The 15,222-nt window shown below is 34.5% G+C and overlaps 1 protein-coding gene across 7 annotated transcripts in view; it reads right to left on the reverse strand.

The window, feature by feature from the left end:
• The window catches only part of KLHL8 (kelch like family member 8), a 60,030-nt gene that overhangs the window by 6,357 nt on the left and 38,451 nt on the right, over positions 1 to 15,222 (reverse strand). For 5 of the 7 annotated variants that reach the window (XM_079919261.1, XM_079919259.1, XM_079919258.1 and 2 more), the window contains 6 exons: positions 11,229 to 11,777; positions 10,636 to 10,822; positions 6,659 to 6,802; positions 5,622 to 5,733; positions 1,569 to 1,737; positions 1,186 to 1,345 (listed from right to left, as the gene is read on the reverse strand). In XM_079919261.1, the coding sequence (XP_079775387.1) occupies positions 1,186 to 1,345; positions 1,569 to 1,737; positions 5,622 to 5,733; positions 6,659 to 6,802; positions 10,636 to 10,822; positions 11,229 to 11,777 (1,321 nt within the window). The remainder of the gene's footprint in view (positions 1 to 1,185; positions 1,346 to 1,568; positions 1,738 to 5,621; positions 5,734 to 6,658; positions 6,803 to 10,635; positions 10,823 to 11,228; positions 11,778 to 15,222) is intronic. The other 2 variants (XM_079919262.1, XM_079919263.1) reach the window with 2 other exon arrangements.

The raw sequence follows: 15,222 nt of genomic DNA on the forward strand, positions 1-15,222 counted from the left end.
TTCCCTTTTCTCCACACCCTCTCCAGCATTTATTGTTTGTAGATGTTTTGATGATGGCCATTCTGACCGGTGTGAGATGATATCTCATTGTAGTTTTGATTTGCATTTCTCTAATGATTAATGACGTTGAGCATTCTTTCATGTGTTTGTTGGCAATCTGTATATCTTCTTTGGAGAAATGTCTATTCAGGTCTTCTGCCCACTTTTTGATTGGGTTGTTTGTTTTTTTGAGATTGGGCCGCATGAGCTGCTTGTAAATTTTGGAGATTAATCCTTTGTCAGTTGCTTCATTTGCAAATATTTTCTCACATTCTGAGGGTTGTCTTTCCGTCTTGTTTATGGTTTCCTTTGCTGTGCAAAAGCTTTAAAGTTTCATTAGGTCTCATTTGTTTATTTTTGCTTTTATTTCCATTTCTCTAGGAGGTGGGTCAAAAAGGATCATGCTGTGGTTTATGTCATGGAGTGTTCTGCCTATGTTTCCCTCTAAGAGTTTAATAGTGTCTGGCCTTACATTTAGGCCTTTAATCCATTTTGAATTTATTTTTGTGTATGGTGTTAGGGAGTGTTCTAATTTCATTCTTTTACATGTAGCTGTCCAGTTTTCCCAGCACCGCTTATTGAAGAGGCTGTCTTTTCTCCACTGTACATTCTTGCCTCCTTTATCAAAGATAAGGTGACCATATGTGTGTAGATTTATCTCTGGGCTTTCTATTCTGTTCCATTGATCTGTATTTCTATTTTTGTGCCAGTACCATACTGTCATGATTACTGTAGCTTTGTAGTATAGTTTGAAGTCCAGGAGCCTGATTCCTCCAGCTCCGTTTTTCCTCCATTTTTCTTTCTCAAGATTGCTTTGGCTATTCTCCTCCAACTCTATTATACAGTAGGTCAAAAAGCAATACAGAGACACTAACTGCCATCATGCATATGAAATACCTATTGGTTTGCTTAGTCAACACAATTCCCTTGAAATGAAGACAAGAAAAGTAAAGTAAAAATACAGAGGTAGAGTTTTAAACATGAAAGATGAAGATGTAAACAAAGAAGCTTGAATATGAATCTTAAGAATTCAAAAGCAAATCTTAGGACTGATTCCACTTGGGCCTAAATGCAATGTAAATTTGTGTCACTGACACTATCATTGTATGTCCTGTAAAAAATTAAACTAGAGAAATATCCACTCACCAACAACATATAAGCAACCATGGAGCTCACTAACTCCATTGCCTGCTCTTCGCTGACCCATTTCTTTAACTTCTATCCATTTATCGAGATGTGGATCATACCTCTCCACACTAGATAGAGAAGCTACTCCATCATTGCCACCTACTGCATAAACATGGTTCTAAATAAAGAAAGAAAAAAAAAACACAAGACATTAGATTTTGAATTGATTTACATGCTGTCCTAATGGTAGACCAGAATGTGCAAGAAAGCAGTATTTCATATAATAATCTGGTGTGTAATCAATATCTGCATACTGGAAATATGAATACATCAGACCTTTCCTTATTTGGTTAGGTATGTGATGCAATGCAATCCAGTGAGCAAGCTGCAACATAACTTACCACAAGAGCCACAGAGCCAACTCCTCCTCGGGGAGTATTCATTGGTGCCACTGTACTCCACTGATCAGATTCTATGTCGTATCTCTCAACATCGTTGAAGCAAGTGTTGTCATCTAACCCTCCAATTGCATAAATTGGGCCTCCCAAGGAGGCCAAGGCAATTCCTCGCCTGCAAAAACAATAAAAGACACTTCAGCATTCCATTTGTTTCCAGAAAAAAGGTAGCAAAATAATTTTGCTAATGTACCCATTTATCACATTAAATGTCAATGTGGCTTTTTCCCGTTATTTTTAGGTTTATCAAAGTTTCTGAATAGATGGCTACAGGGTTGCCAAATTGTGCAAGTGTATGTGAACAGTGCCCTCTGGAGTTTTATAATGCATAGCCTACACAGGTTACTTTAAACTTAAATGAAATAATAAAGGAAAACCCAACAAAATACTATAAATGGAGTCCAAAACATTCAGTTAGTAAAACACTCAGTTGCATAATTAAGAGACTGATGAATTGACAGAGATGGTCTGCTACAGAGGTCAGAAGTCAATCTCATTACTAAATTCACATAATTGCAGAGCACATTTTGCTGCAGTGTTTCATTACATCACACAAAAGAACATCAATTTTATATTACAAGCTTTATATAACATTGCTTAACTTCTGAAGGGCATCTATTTATCTTGGAACAGAAGAGACTTAGCCCATGTTAAAAGCTAATTCATCATAATGGTGACTGAAAAAAAAATTATATCAATTTCTTAAAAAACACACTGCAGCAATCAAAAGTTGAACGATTCTAAAATTTATCTGTCACTGACCTGGTATATACTTTGGATAATGTGTATTGCTTAAACCTTTACTACCTTGCTTCTTCATCTGTCACCCATTTGAGAAAGCAGTAGACACAACTGATATTAATTTGTCAATATAGGTAATGCACCAAGAACAGTGATTAGCCCATATTCAGTGCTGTGTATTAGCTACTATTATTTCTGGAGAGAACTGCTGCTCTACTGAGATTATAACTCTCAGTTTACCAAAAGAGTATCCTAGGAAAGAATTCTTAAGGATAATGTTGTCATTCATTTTGTGTCCTTAACTTCTTTTCCCTTGAGTATAAAGCAATGACTTACAAAATACTGTGGTTATAAAAACTTTCAGGTGTAGGTGAACACATGCGTGTACACTCTAGAATATACAAGTGTTATATCGTGGCAGAAGTGAGTATACCATATAATTCCCCCCTCCCTCCACCCCCTAAATCACAAGACCATAAGACACTATTGATTATTTCTTACTCCTCAAAACTCTCTTGATTTTTGTGGCATCACATGTTTGAGTTTCCTCCTCCATTACATCTCTGGCTGGTACTTTTCAGCTTCCTTTACCAGTGCCTTCTTCTCTATGCTGTCACTGAATTATGAAGTTCCCTAAGGCCTCTTATCACCCTATACTCTCTCTGTAGGCAATTTCATTCTTTCCATAGATTTATAACTCTAATATGTATTTCCAGATATATATACAGCTTCTACTTCAAATCTGTGTGTCTGGATCTTCAACCTTAACTTTAATCTAAGTGAAACTTACTGTCTACCTCCTTGTGCTAGGCAGATTTTAAGATGTCTTCCTCCACAATATTCACCCTCTGGTTTTACTCCTATGATTATACTACGTTACATGGCAAAGTGGAGATTACCTGAATGAGCTTAATCTAACCACGTAAGCCCTATAAAAGCAGAGAGGTTTCTCCAGCTGGTAGCAGAAGACAGGTCAGAAACTCAAAGAACGTGGTGGATTCTACAAGTCGCTGCTAGTTTGAAGATTGAGGGGAGCACTTGGAAAGGACCTCAGAATGGCTTCTAGGAGCTGAGAGTGACCCCTGGCCTACAGCCAGTAAAAACAAGAAACTCAGTCCTTCAATCACAAAGAACTGCATTCTATCAATAACCTAAATGACCTTGGAAGTAGTTTCTTCCCCAGAGCCTCCATTAGAGCCTACAGCTTACACCTTGATTTTGGTCTTGTGGAGCCTAAGTGGAAAACTCAGTTACAGTTCCTGGACTTCTGACCTGTGGAACTGTGAACTAATTAATGGATGTTGTTCTAAGCTTCTAAGTTTGTCATAATTGGTTACACAGCAAGAGAAAACTAATATACCCATTAGAAGACAAACAAAAACTTGATCCTGTACACCGTCTTGCTCTTCCTAATGCAGAAAGTCACACCACTATCCATATCCAGTTGTTTAAGCCAGAAACTTAAGGATCATCTTAGCCTCTTCCTTATTGTTCTTTTTACCTCCCACATCTAATTATTATAAACTCTTGTTGACTGTACACTTCTGAACTCTCTCAAATATGTCCTCTTTCCTCTATCTCAACTTCTTCCACTTTAGTCCAAGCCACCGTTATTTCTTCGACTAAAAATATTACAATAACCCTTTTGGTTTCCCAGACTGTTTTCACTCTGGTCTTCCTCAAATACATTCTCCATTTCATAGCAGAGGATCTTTGAAAAGAGAAATCTGATTCTATCACTCCCCTACTATCAAAAAAAAAATGTGTGTGTATTTCAAAGCGCACCAGATTAAAAAATCTTGGCAAACTTGAAAGGCCCTTATTTTTTGCCTGCTATTTCAGCTGTCTGTTGACACTATCCCCTTTGATCTGTCAGCCACATGGGACTTCTTTCATGCTCTCAGCTCTCATTCATCTCCAGATTTTCAAAGGCTCTTCATCTCTTTCCATCCACCAACCTTACACCACCCACCACCCACCACTTAATGAGTCTAAATTCTTTTGTTCCTTCAGACCTTAGGTTAAATGGGACTCCACTCTCAAGCATTCTTTACTTACGCTAGTGCTAGCATTATTACCCTTGTAATTATGTCTTTATTTCTGTCTTGCCTTTTAGAATGTAAGCTCTATGGCTGTCTTATTTATTGCTGTATCTTCAGCACTTGGTATATCCTGTAATGGGCATTTAACCAGTATTTGCTGAATAAATAAATCAACCCCTAGAGATGCTCTGTTAGGATAATGGGTTTCAATAAAACCATACCTTGAACAAACATCAGTATCCATTTTAGTGAAAAGATGAAAAAGAAAAAGGGGGAAAAACAGAAAACCAGGTATTTAACATATGAATATTATTTTGGAATACACACTGAAACAATGATTTGGGGGGATACAAATTATAAAAACAAATAACATGAGAAAATAAATGCAGTTCTATTATTTTTTATACAGTTGGAAAGCTATTGTAGTGCTCAGGGTATATTTTAGAAGATTAAAGAAATTCAACTGCTATTTTGTTAGACAAGTTTCACTCAATTCTCAGCTAAAAACCAGCTTAGCATGATAAGGAGGCAAGAGTATAAAGATTAAAAATGTACTTAAGGATTTTCTCCCCTATTTTAATTCATGTGTTAGAATTTAAACTGTTTGTAGTTACCATGTAGCATAAATCAAGCCCTACTAAAGTATTAAAATGTCATTTATAGATAAGTAGTGTATTTTAAGGCTAGGTTTTCCCCACTAAGATTCTTTCTCCTCATGAGTGAAAAAAAGGCCAAAAATCTCTTTTCAGCCGAACTCTCTTCACATTTCCATCTAAGTTTTCGTACTTCTAACACACAAGAAAACTCAGTTAAAAATACTATGTTAAATTAATCAAGAATAGAAAACTAGATGTCAATGTATCCCCATGTGCAAAATTATCTTCAGTTGAGCACCACTAGTACATAGGAACGCAACTATTTTTGAAACTTTTCTGAATATTTTAAATTATTTCAAAATAAAAATTTAAATAAATGCTCAGGTATGAGTCAAAACTATGACAATCATTATCATACTCGAAGACATGATTCTATTCTTAATTCTCAGGAAAATTTTGAAAGTTATAACGAAGCATCACATTGGATGCTTTCACAAAATGTGTTTAGGAAGGTATTTAAAGTTTCTAAAAATGTAGAGTAAAAAATTAGCCCTTTCAGTTATAGGAAGCTTTCTTTATTTTCCACCAACAAATCAAAATAAATGTCCATGCTCATCTACCTCTTTGTGTTCATTGATGCCTTCATCATCCATTTATTATTGAGAGGATCAAACATCTCCATACTACCTAAATGTTCATTTCCATCATGTCCACCCACTGCATACACTTTACCTGTAAAGTAAAGAAGTATTTTCATTTGTTTCCAAGTAAATAAATTTATATATAATCAATATATAATTAAAATAGCACAATTAACTTTCAACAAATATTCTTCTGTTCAACATTATGATCAAGTCACTTCAGTAGTCAAATGAAAATAAATGTAAGCTTCTGCTTAATAAAATACCTGAAACACGCTGTTTTACAAGTTATTTAAATGTTCAAACATTATCCTGCCCTTAGGTTTCCCAACTTTTTATTACTTAGTAGATGAAATCACTAATCATCCTTGCAAAGAATGTTTAATAAAATGAAAAAATGCTCTTGTATAAAGAAAATATAAAACTCTTAATATATCAAAACTTTTCTAAATGAAACAAATAAAAATTGGAACTATTAACATACCAAAATGGTAACTGTGACTATTTAGGTGTCTGGGTTACAGATGATTTTTGTTTTTTATTAAAATATGTTTTCTTATTTCTCCCCAAAGCATTTATACTTCTATAACTGGAAGAAAAGTGACTTTTTAATTCTCCTAACAATTTATCCATGGTTCTGCAATTAATTCATTTTTAGTAACCAGGTAAAAAACCTCATTTCAATAATAATAATTAGGTATAGAAAAAAGTTAATATATATTTATTATTTGTGTTCAATAAATATTTTTCTTTAGTTTGGTTATTTTGTAAATATAACTCAGAATAGTTTAACTCCCTTTTCCTTAATACTCATCTCCTGTTAAGCATCCATATGCAAGAGATTGTACACTGAGCATCTATGGGCATAAAACAAGTAAACATTCACCAAATAACCTGATATATTGAAACATATTTTATAATGTAGGAATTTTCTTATAGAAAGAAATTCTCAAAGTTCAAATATTTAAAAGACCATTGTGGTGACACGATGTGATTTAACACAAAAGCAGACCCACCTTCCACTGAGATTACACCCACATGTCGCCTTCGACTGTTCATTTCTGGTCCAAAGAACCAACTGTTTTTGTTGATAGAATAGCATTCGATACTGCGAAAGGGGTCACCCGATCCACCGCGACCACCTACACAAAATAGCACACCTAAAGGTAAAGCCACAAAATAGAGGTTAAAATCACAGCTCCCCCTTTTTTTTTTTTTTTTTACAGCTAATTTTATTTTTATTTTTTATTTTTTGGCCATACCACACGGCTTGTGGGATGTTAGTTCCCTGACCAGGAATTGAACCCAGGCCCATGGCAGTGAGAGAATGGAGTTCTAACCACTGGACTGCCAGGAAATTCCCCCTAACCAAAAAAAAAAAAAAAAGATAAATAAGTGTGGAAAAAAACTTACGAACTCAAAATTTTGATTAACAGGAAAAAAAAATTATTTGGATAGCATTTAACGTCATTATACCACTAAAAATCTAATTTTCTTTTCTTCCCCCTCATTTGAACTTTTCAAAGAATAGAATACATCAGTTATCTCAGCTTGTTAACATTCCACTATAATACGGTTGAGTTCCTCACCCACCCTGAAAAATTGCTCTTGCTAGTAAGGTCATGACAAAATCCAACAAACTCATAAAGTTAATTTCTGACTGAATACAATTACAACATTTGATATACTGATCACCCTAGTTTTTTTGGAAACTCCTTAACTCTTGATTTCCATAATATCAAAGTCTCCTTTTGTCTCCAATCATTTCTCTCTTTTCTGTTTTCTGTTTCATTCTCAGCCTACTTCTCACATACTTCATGCTTACACAGGAAAAGTTCAATCTCTTTACTTAAAATTCCATCTGTATCATAATGCCTTCCAATCTACACTTCTAAGCCACATTTCCACTTGATGTCCCAGAGGCACCTCAAACCCATCATAAAAGATCTCCCTTCCTCACCCACCTAAAGACCTTCGTCCTTCCCTGAGGTATCCTTTCTCTCCCTCGCTATTCCCACAGCCACTGTTAGTTCAGGCCCTCATCAGCTATTACTGCAAAATCTTGTTCTCTCTTATCACTTAGTACTCTTTTGCTTTCAGACTGTCAACTGAATAATCTAATTAAAAGGCTCTTTCAACAGCTTTTCATTACCTGTATCAGTAGTTCTTAAAAATTTTACTGAATGCCACTAAATTGTACATTTAAAAATGGTTAAAATGGTGATTTTTATGGTGTATGTGTTTTACCACAATTTTTCTTAACAAATCAAAACTTTATTCTGGGGACTTCCCTGGTGGCGCAGTGGTTAAGACCCCATGCTCCCAATGCAGGGGGCCTGGGTTCGAACCCTGGTCAGGGAACTAGATCCCACATGCTGCAACTAAAAGATCCTGTATGCCTCAACAAAGATCCCGTGTGCTACAAATAAGACCCGACTCAGCCAAATTAAAAAAAAGGAAAAAAAAAAACCTTTATTCTGATTCAGAATCACCAGAGGAGCTATTTTATAAAACACAGATTGCTGGGCCTGACCCCTCCCCCACCAAGAGTTTGATTCAGTTGGTTTGGGGTAGGTCCAAAATTTTGAATTTTTAAAAACTTCCCAAGTGAATGGTCATGCTGCTGGTCAAGAGGCCACCACTTGCTTCACACTATGAGAACCACTGCTCTACAGGATAAAGCCTTAGTAGAGCATAAAGGCCTTGCATTGTCCAACGCGATTTTCTCCCTGTCTTTCCTTTAATGTTTAAGCTCCTGCATCACCCATATAGTGATCATCCTCAATGTTCTGGTAACAACTTTTGGTAACTCTCATTCATGTAACATACAGTATTGAAATGATCTATTATGCTGATATCTGTCACCAGAGTCTAAGCGAGATTAAGATAGTGTGTTAAGCGTTTATGCACTAATAAAGACGAGTACAGTGCCTGGCGTGTACTAAACATTCAATAAATGTAAAATAAACTGAATACCCTTTTCTCTAACTGGCACCCAGAAAAACATCTATTTATTATTCAAAACTAAGACTGGGGGTTATTTTCCCTATAAAACCTCTGTCCCTTCCAAAGTAAAAATAACCACTCTTTTTGCTTCCCACTACACCTTTTGATTATATCAAAGTACCTTTAATACTTTATGGTATTTACTTATTCATATGTCTATTTCCCTAGATCAGACTGAAAGTTCTCTCAAAATAGGAACGGCTGTAGTCTATTTGTGTGTTTGCATTTCTAATGCCTAACCCAGAACCCGGCACATAGTAGGCACTTAATATATGTTTGCTGAATGACTACATACATGAATGACCAGAACTGCCTGTGCTATCTTTTCCAACCAATTCAATGTTTTAAGTCAGAGAATTAAAGTTGAAAGAATTAAAAAGAATTAAAGAATTAAATTTAAGAATTAAATTAAATGAAAGAATTAAAGTTGAAAGTTGAATTAAAGTTGAAAATTAAAAAGAATTAAAGAATTAAATTAAATGAAATAATTAAGGTTGAAAGAGATTTTAAACATCCTGCAGTCAAAATTATTTATAAACTGAAGCCTTCAGAGATTAAGAAATCTGCCCCAAATTACAGATGTTTTATGGCACAGCTGGAATTATAATCCCAGAATGTAATCCCAATTATTGATTAGATTTTATTTAAGTGGACCCTAATATTTCAGCTACATAGGTCACCTAGGGACATGACATGGAAGGAAAAAAATTAAAATGAAGTAAAAAGATCACGACACAAATCCTTTCTCCACTGTTCTGTGTAGCCTTGGGCATCCTTTCACTCTGATTCTTAGCTTCCTCATCCATAAAATGGAATAACACCACCTTTCTCACAATAAGGATCAAATCCTTCACTGAAACCTACTTCATAAAGTTCTTGCAATCATGTAAGAGATCATGTATATGAGGGTCTAATACATTTGGCATATAACCTAGACTGCCAAAATCTTTGAATTCAAGTCTGAATCTGAAGAATTAAATACCTTGACTTCTTAAAACAGGATTCACAACTAAAAAAATCTACACTTCAAAAATTTAATACTTGAAACCAACCTATAAAAGAAAAATAAGCCATCCTTTTCATGTTAAACTATTTAGAAGAACTACTTCTTCATAGGCAGATCTACAACATTCAAATTTTCTTTATACTATCTAGATAAAGTCCCACTATTCATTACCATGTACTGCCTTTTGTTGTTTTTAGGCTATTCCACGGATCTCTTTTTTTAATAACCACATTAGGTCACAGCAGATGTACAGGAAGTCTGTGTTCAGAGTACTGATTCCAGAATTCACTGACCACATTTATTCTCCCTTATCCCACAAATATATTCTTTTTAAAGAGTAACATAAGTGAACATAAAACTATTTTCTTGGGAAAACATGAAAGTCTGTAAATTATGGCAAATAAAGGCGAAAATGCATGCCTCCTCAAGTATAAGAGCTTTATATTCTAAGAGTTTAATGTGGTCTGTTATACTATTAACATTAGATGTATTAAGTACCTTTCTTTTGATGTGATAAAATGCAAAAATAAACATTTAAATATGCAGTATGTGTTAAGCTCCATGTTTGGTACCAGGGATACAAAGTTATTAAGATACCTACCTGTCTCTGAAGGGCTCAAAACATGCCAAATAAATTTCAATGCAACATAGTAAGATGTGAAAAGCAAGTGTCATTTAAGCAAAAATGACAGAGGATCTAATTCTGCCTAGAAGAATCAAAAAGACCCCCAAAGAAAAGATATTTCAGCAGGCTCTCCAGAGTGTATAAGTCTTGTTACAGCTTTTTAAAAAATTGGCTTATTGGTAAAACTATCTGAAATCATGCACAGTAAGAATTCATATATAACCTTACTTGCCAATTATTACTTTAAGACAATCAGATACTAATTATCTTACAATTAGGTTTCGGCAAACATAACCAACCCTCAAATACAACAAAATTCCTTAGAGCAGAGTTGATAAAATGAGTAATTTAATTACCAGCAGTATGTTTCCTTGGGGTAGTCCGAATGGAGTATTCAAAGTCAGGTACTGCTCTGCTACTCAAGTGAAGGTGGTAATTTCTTGCTTCATCCAATAAATCTCTACATTTTAGATTTTGTTTGACAATCTGTTCTTTTGCCACAACACCCATAAGAAAATCAACCGGCAACAGCGGCAAACGAACCTAAGATTGTGAATAGTTGCAGATATAAAATTTAAGTTGCAATTGGACAGTTCATTCTCTACTTTCACTGCAGCATGTTCTCTTTTTAAAACTCATTTACCTTCTAAAATCTGAATGAAGCTCAATGTGCCAAGTTCTAAAGCAATTTAGATTGCTTTAGATGATATCTAAAGATATCTCAAAGGGATTTTTAAAATATTCAGGTTAAAAAGCAAGTAATGATCTTTCTAATTCAAATAAGACACATTCAGACTTATCCTTAAATGATTTAGTAAGTAGGAAAGAGTCAAAGCCATTTTCACATCATATTACATCAACGGATAATCTACACTTTTTATGATAAATGGAACATGCTGATTTGCTTCCATATCATTTCATTTCTATACACAATCTTATTCATCCCTACCTGTGCAAGTGTTTCATCCAACCATTTGGAATGATGCTGAGGATTGGCAAGAAGCCACTTGATGGCTGCACTATACACCTGCTTTTCATTCTCAATATTTAGATCACTGGAGGACAAAAGCTTATGGAGATGCTGGGGTGACACACTTACAAAGTCTTCACACTCCACCACTTCAGGAAAATGCTCACAGGCATACTGATCCGCCATGTCCATTAAGTCTATTCGATTGTGACTTTCTGCAAAGGCTCTTACTGCCAGACAATTGGAGGGATGAAAATGTAACTTCATGTATTCACAACAAGCTCTAGCCACCAGTTCAACCTGTAGAATACAGGCTGCATATAAGAGAGGCTGGACATTGTCAACAGTCAAAGTGAGTCGTGAAGAATAGACAAATTTTACCAAGTCTTCTATTGCATCACCATCAAAATCTCTGATCTCAATCAGTGTTTGCTTGGCTTCAGCCATTTCCGAGAGAAACATAGCTCTGAAGTAGGGAATAACACAAGCCAATACCAGTTTGTGACAAGAGATTAGCTTTGAGCCAACCTGTTCAAAACAAAACAAAGAGAGACTCAGTTTAATATCAAAATTAGCCTGAGATCAGCATTGAGTACATGCTGTATAGCAGGGATAAAAACTCCAGACAAGTTTAGTGTATTTGTTTTAGCAATGTAATCCTTTGTCACTTACTTTCAATCTAGGCCAATTTCTTAAGGTCACGCAATTTTCTTCTTCCAAGTTAGAGTCAAATCTTTTATACATGTATCTATAATGTATTATACCATAAACTATGATTTTTCTGTATTATCTCACATTTCAGAAGCATTTTGTGAATTAATGAGGCTAATAGCAAACATCACCTAGCACTTACTATGTATCAGGCACTATACTTTTTTTTTGGTCTAAGAGTCCCTTCTTTTTTTCCAATTTTATTGACATACAATGTTGTATAAGTTTAAGGTATGCAACATTATGATTTGATATATGTATATATTGTGAAACGATTAGCACAGTTTTAGTAAGCTATTCATCACCTCATATAATTTACAAATTTTTTTCTTTCTGATGAGAACTTTTAAGATCTACTCTCTTAGCAACTTTCAAATATACAACACAATATTGTTAACTACAGTTATCGTGTCAGGCACTATTCTAAGTGCTTTTCATATATTAACTCACTCGATTGTCCCAATGCCCCTATGAGTCGATACTATTATTATCCACAATTTACCAGTGAGAAAATTGAAGGAGAGTAAACAAATCAATGTTAGTATTTACTATGAGCTTAACTGAAGTTTTTTCATTTCCTATTTAAATCATTTTGAAATGATATCTTATAGAAATGTAATAACACTGAAATCTCACCACTTTGTTGAAAAATTAGATTGCTTCCAATAGTCTGCCATTACAAACACAGTAGTGAACTTTGTTGTAGGAGAATCTTTGTTTACATTCTCTATTATTTCCTAGACATAAATTCCTAAAAACAGAAATGCTGTTTCAAAGGATAAGTACAATTTGGATACATACTACTAAATTGTCCATTTCTGATCTGCTTACAATATTTGTGCCATATTCTGAATGTTATCTTAAGAAAAATCTGCCAATTCAATGTATGAAATACCTCATTGTTTTAGTTTACTTGTTACTAATATGATTGAATCATTCATAAATTTTGGACTACGTTTATTTCTTCTAAGAACTCTTTCTATGACTTTTTTTCTCATTTGTAAGAACTCCTCAGACATTTAGAATATTAGTCATTTGTCATATATACATTTCAAAACTTCTCTTTTATAAGTATGCTTCAAAATTTTATTCACTCCCTATGGACTTTTATATAATCCAATCAATCTTTTTCCTTATGACTTCTGCCTTAGGTGCTATGCTTGAAATGGGAATCATTCTAACAGTCCATAAATATTTACAGGTATTTTTTCTAGTTTTATGTTTTTCACAAATCTATTTCCATCTGGAATTTTTTGGTACTGAGAAGACAGATATCTCTTTTTATTGATGTATAGTTGCTGTACAATATTATATGTTACAGTTGTACAATATACTGATTCACAATTTTTAAAGGTTATACTCCATTTACAGTTATTATAAAACATTGGCTATACTCCCTGTGTTGTACAATATATCCTTGTACCTTATTTTATACATATAGTTTGTACCTCTTACTCATCTTATTTTTAACACAGTAGTTATCCAGTTTTCCCAGCACTTTATGTTAAATAATCAATGAGTACAAGTAATAGGATAGTAGTGTTTTAGCAATTATCCTGTTTCCATGTAACATTTTGATTATGTAATACACTTATAGTTGTGTTTCATTATTTGGGAACTAATTTTAAAATAAGAACTCCTAAAGAAAAAGGCCTGAGGAATGTTACAATGTATAAAAGGTTTTGCTTATAAATGCTCCTTACCCAGCTTTTTTCACTAATGTAGAGGAAGAATGAATATCACTTATTTCAACAAGTACAAGATGATTGTTTCTGTTGGTTATACTATATTCACTTTGTTAAAATAATTTAGAAGGCAGGATTTAGAGTCTACTGAGATTCAAGTTGTAAACTATACTACAGCAGAAAGCTTGGCATGTTCTCAAATTCACACTAGCCCTAAAATGGGATCTGAAAGCTGATATTAAACATTTAAAAAATAGTCTAAAAATATCTTTTTTTTTTTTTGATCATCTGCACTGGCCACCACTGAGATTTAGTTTCTATGTAAATATCTGTAAATCTCACATGACATAAACCTGCTCAATTAAACAACTTACAAAGACTCTATTACATAATAGTACTATAAAATAAGGTACTACAGGTGCAGCCAGAAAGGCGGCCGCCCCCTTGCCTGTCACGCACTGCACGTTCATTGGGAAACTGGTGCTAAACCATTCGTAGACGACTGCTTCTGGGTCGGGGTTTTATAGGTAGCAGAGGAGCTCCCTCGCTGCAATCTACTGAAAGTCAGCCCTCGACACAAAGTTGTTGTTTTTTTTTAGTATTTTTTTTTTAAGAAAAGAAAGTACTACAATTTTCAGATAAACATCATTTTTACAATGCCTTCTCATCCAAGCTGTACAAATCAATGGCCCTCAAGCTATCTTCATGTTGTTTATAAGGCTCTGTCCCTCTGTAACTTTAATTTGATTCAAATAAACTAAAACATGTATATTTAATATACACACATACACACAAAATCATACCCTTATGCACCCTTTTAGAATAAATACCCATCGTCTAAATAAGAAAAATTTAACATTCAGATATATTCACAAATTTGGGGGAGAAAGTTTATAAACTGGTAATTCCCAGTTAAGGCCCTCATACTGTTTAATGATAAAATGCAAATTTATTCTTGTATGAGAATAAATTCTCGTTGCCTAAAATCCTTCGGTAGGAGTGACAGTGATTTAAAATGCTTCCTTAATCCCCTTGGACAATTTAAAGTTACTGTTATGGACTATGGCTGGTAGCAGCAGTGTTTTCAGTTTTGTGCTGAATTCTGGGAACATTGTTTTTGATTGGAATAAAGGAATTGATACTTGGATGTTAGAGTTCTACAATGGCTGGGCATTTTCTTTTGTTTTCTAAGTTTTGTGAATGTGGGGCTAATGCAAACTAACATTTTTGTAAAAATAAATAAATAAATAAATACCCATCTTAACTTTAAAAAGATCTTTGAGCCTTATATATGAAATAGGAACATCAAAAAATTTGGGCTTGGCCTCTTGCCTTCCAAGATGGCCCACACTCTGTCTATGGGGTGTGTATCTCCCTGAATAAACTTTTCACTTTACTATGTCTTGCTCTTGAATTCTTGCCTGCACAAAGCCAAGAACCCACACTTGGTGGCCATCCCAGGGACTCAGACATGACTTGGGATGTGACCATCCTCTCGCACCCCACTCTCTTTCCTGCAACATCTTTTCTGGCACCCAATGCGGGGCCTCAAAGGCCATAATCTCGATCCGCCTATT

This window comes from Stenella coeruleoalba (assembly GCF_951394435.1).
Source record: "Stenella coeruleoalba genome assembly, chromosome: 4".
NCBI classification, from domain to species: domain Eukaryota; kingdom Metazoa; phylum Chordata; class Mammalia; order Artiodactyla; family Delphinidae; genus Stenella; species Stenella coeruleoalba.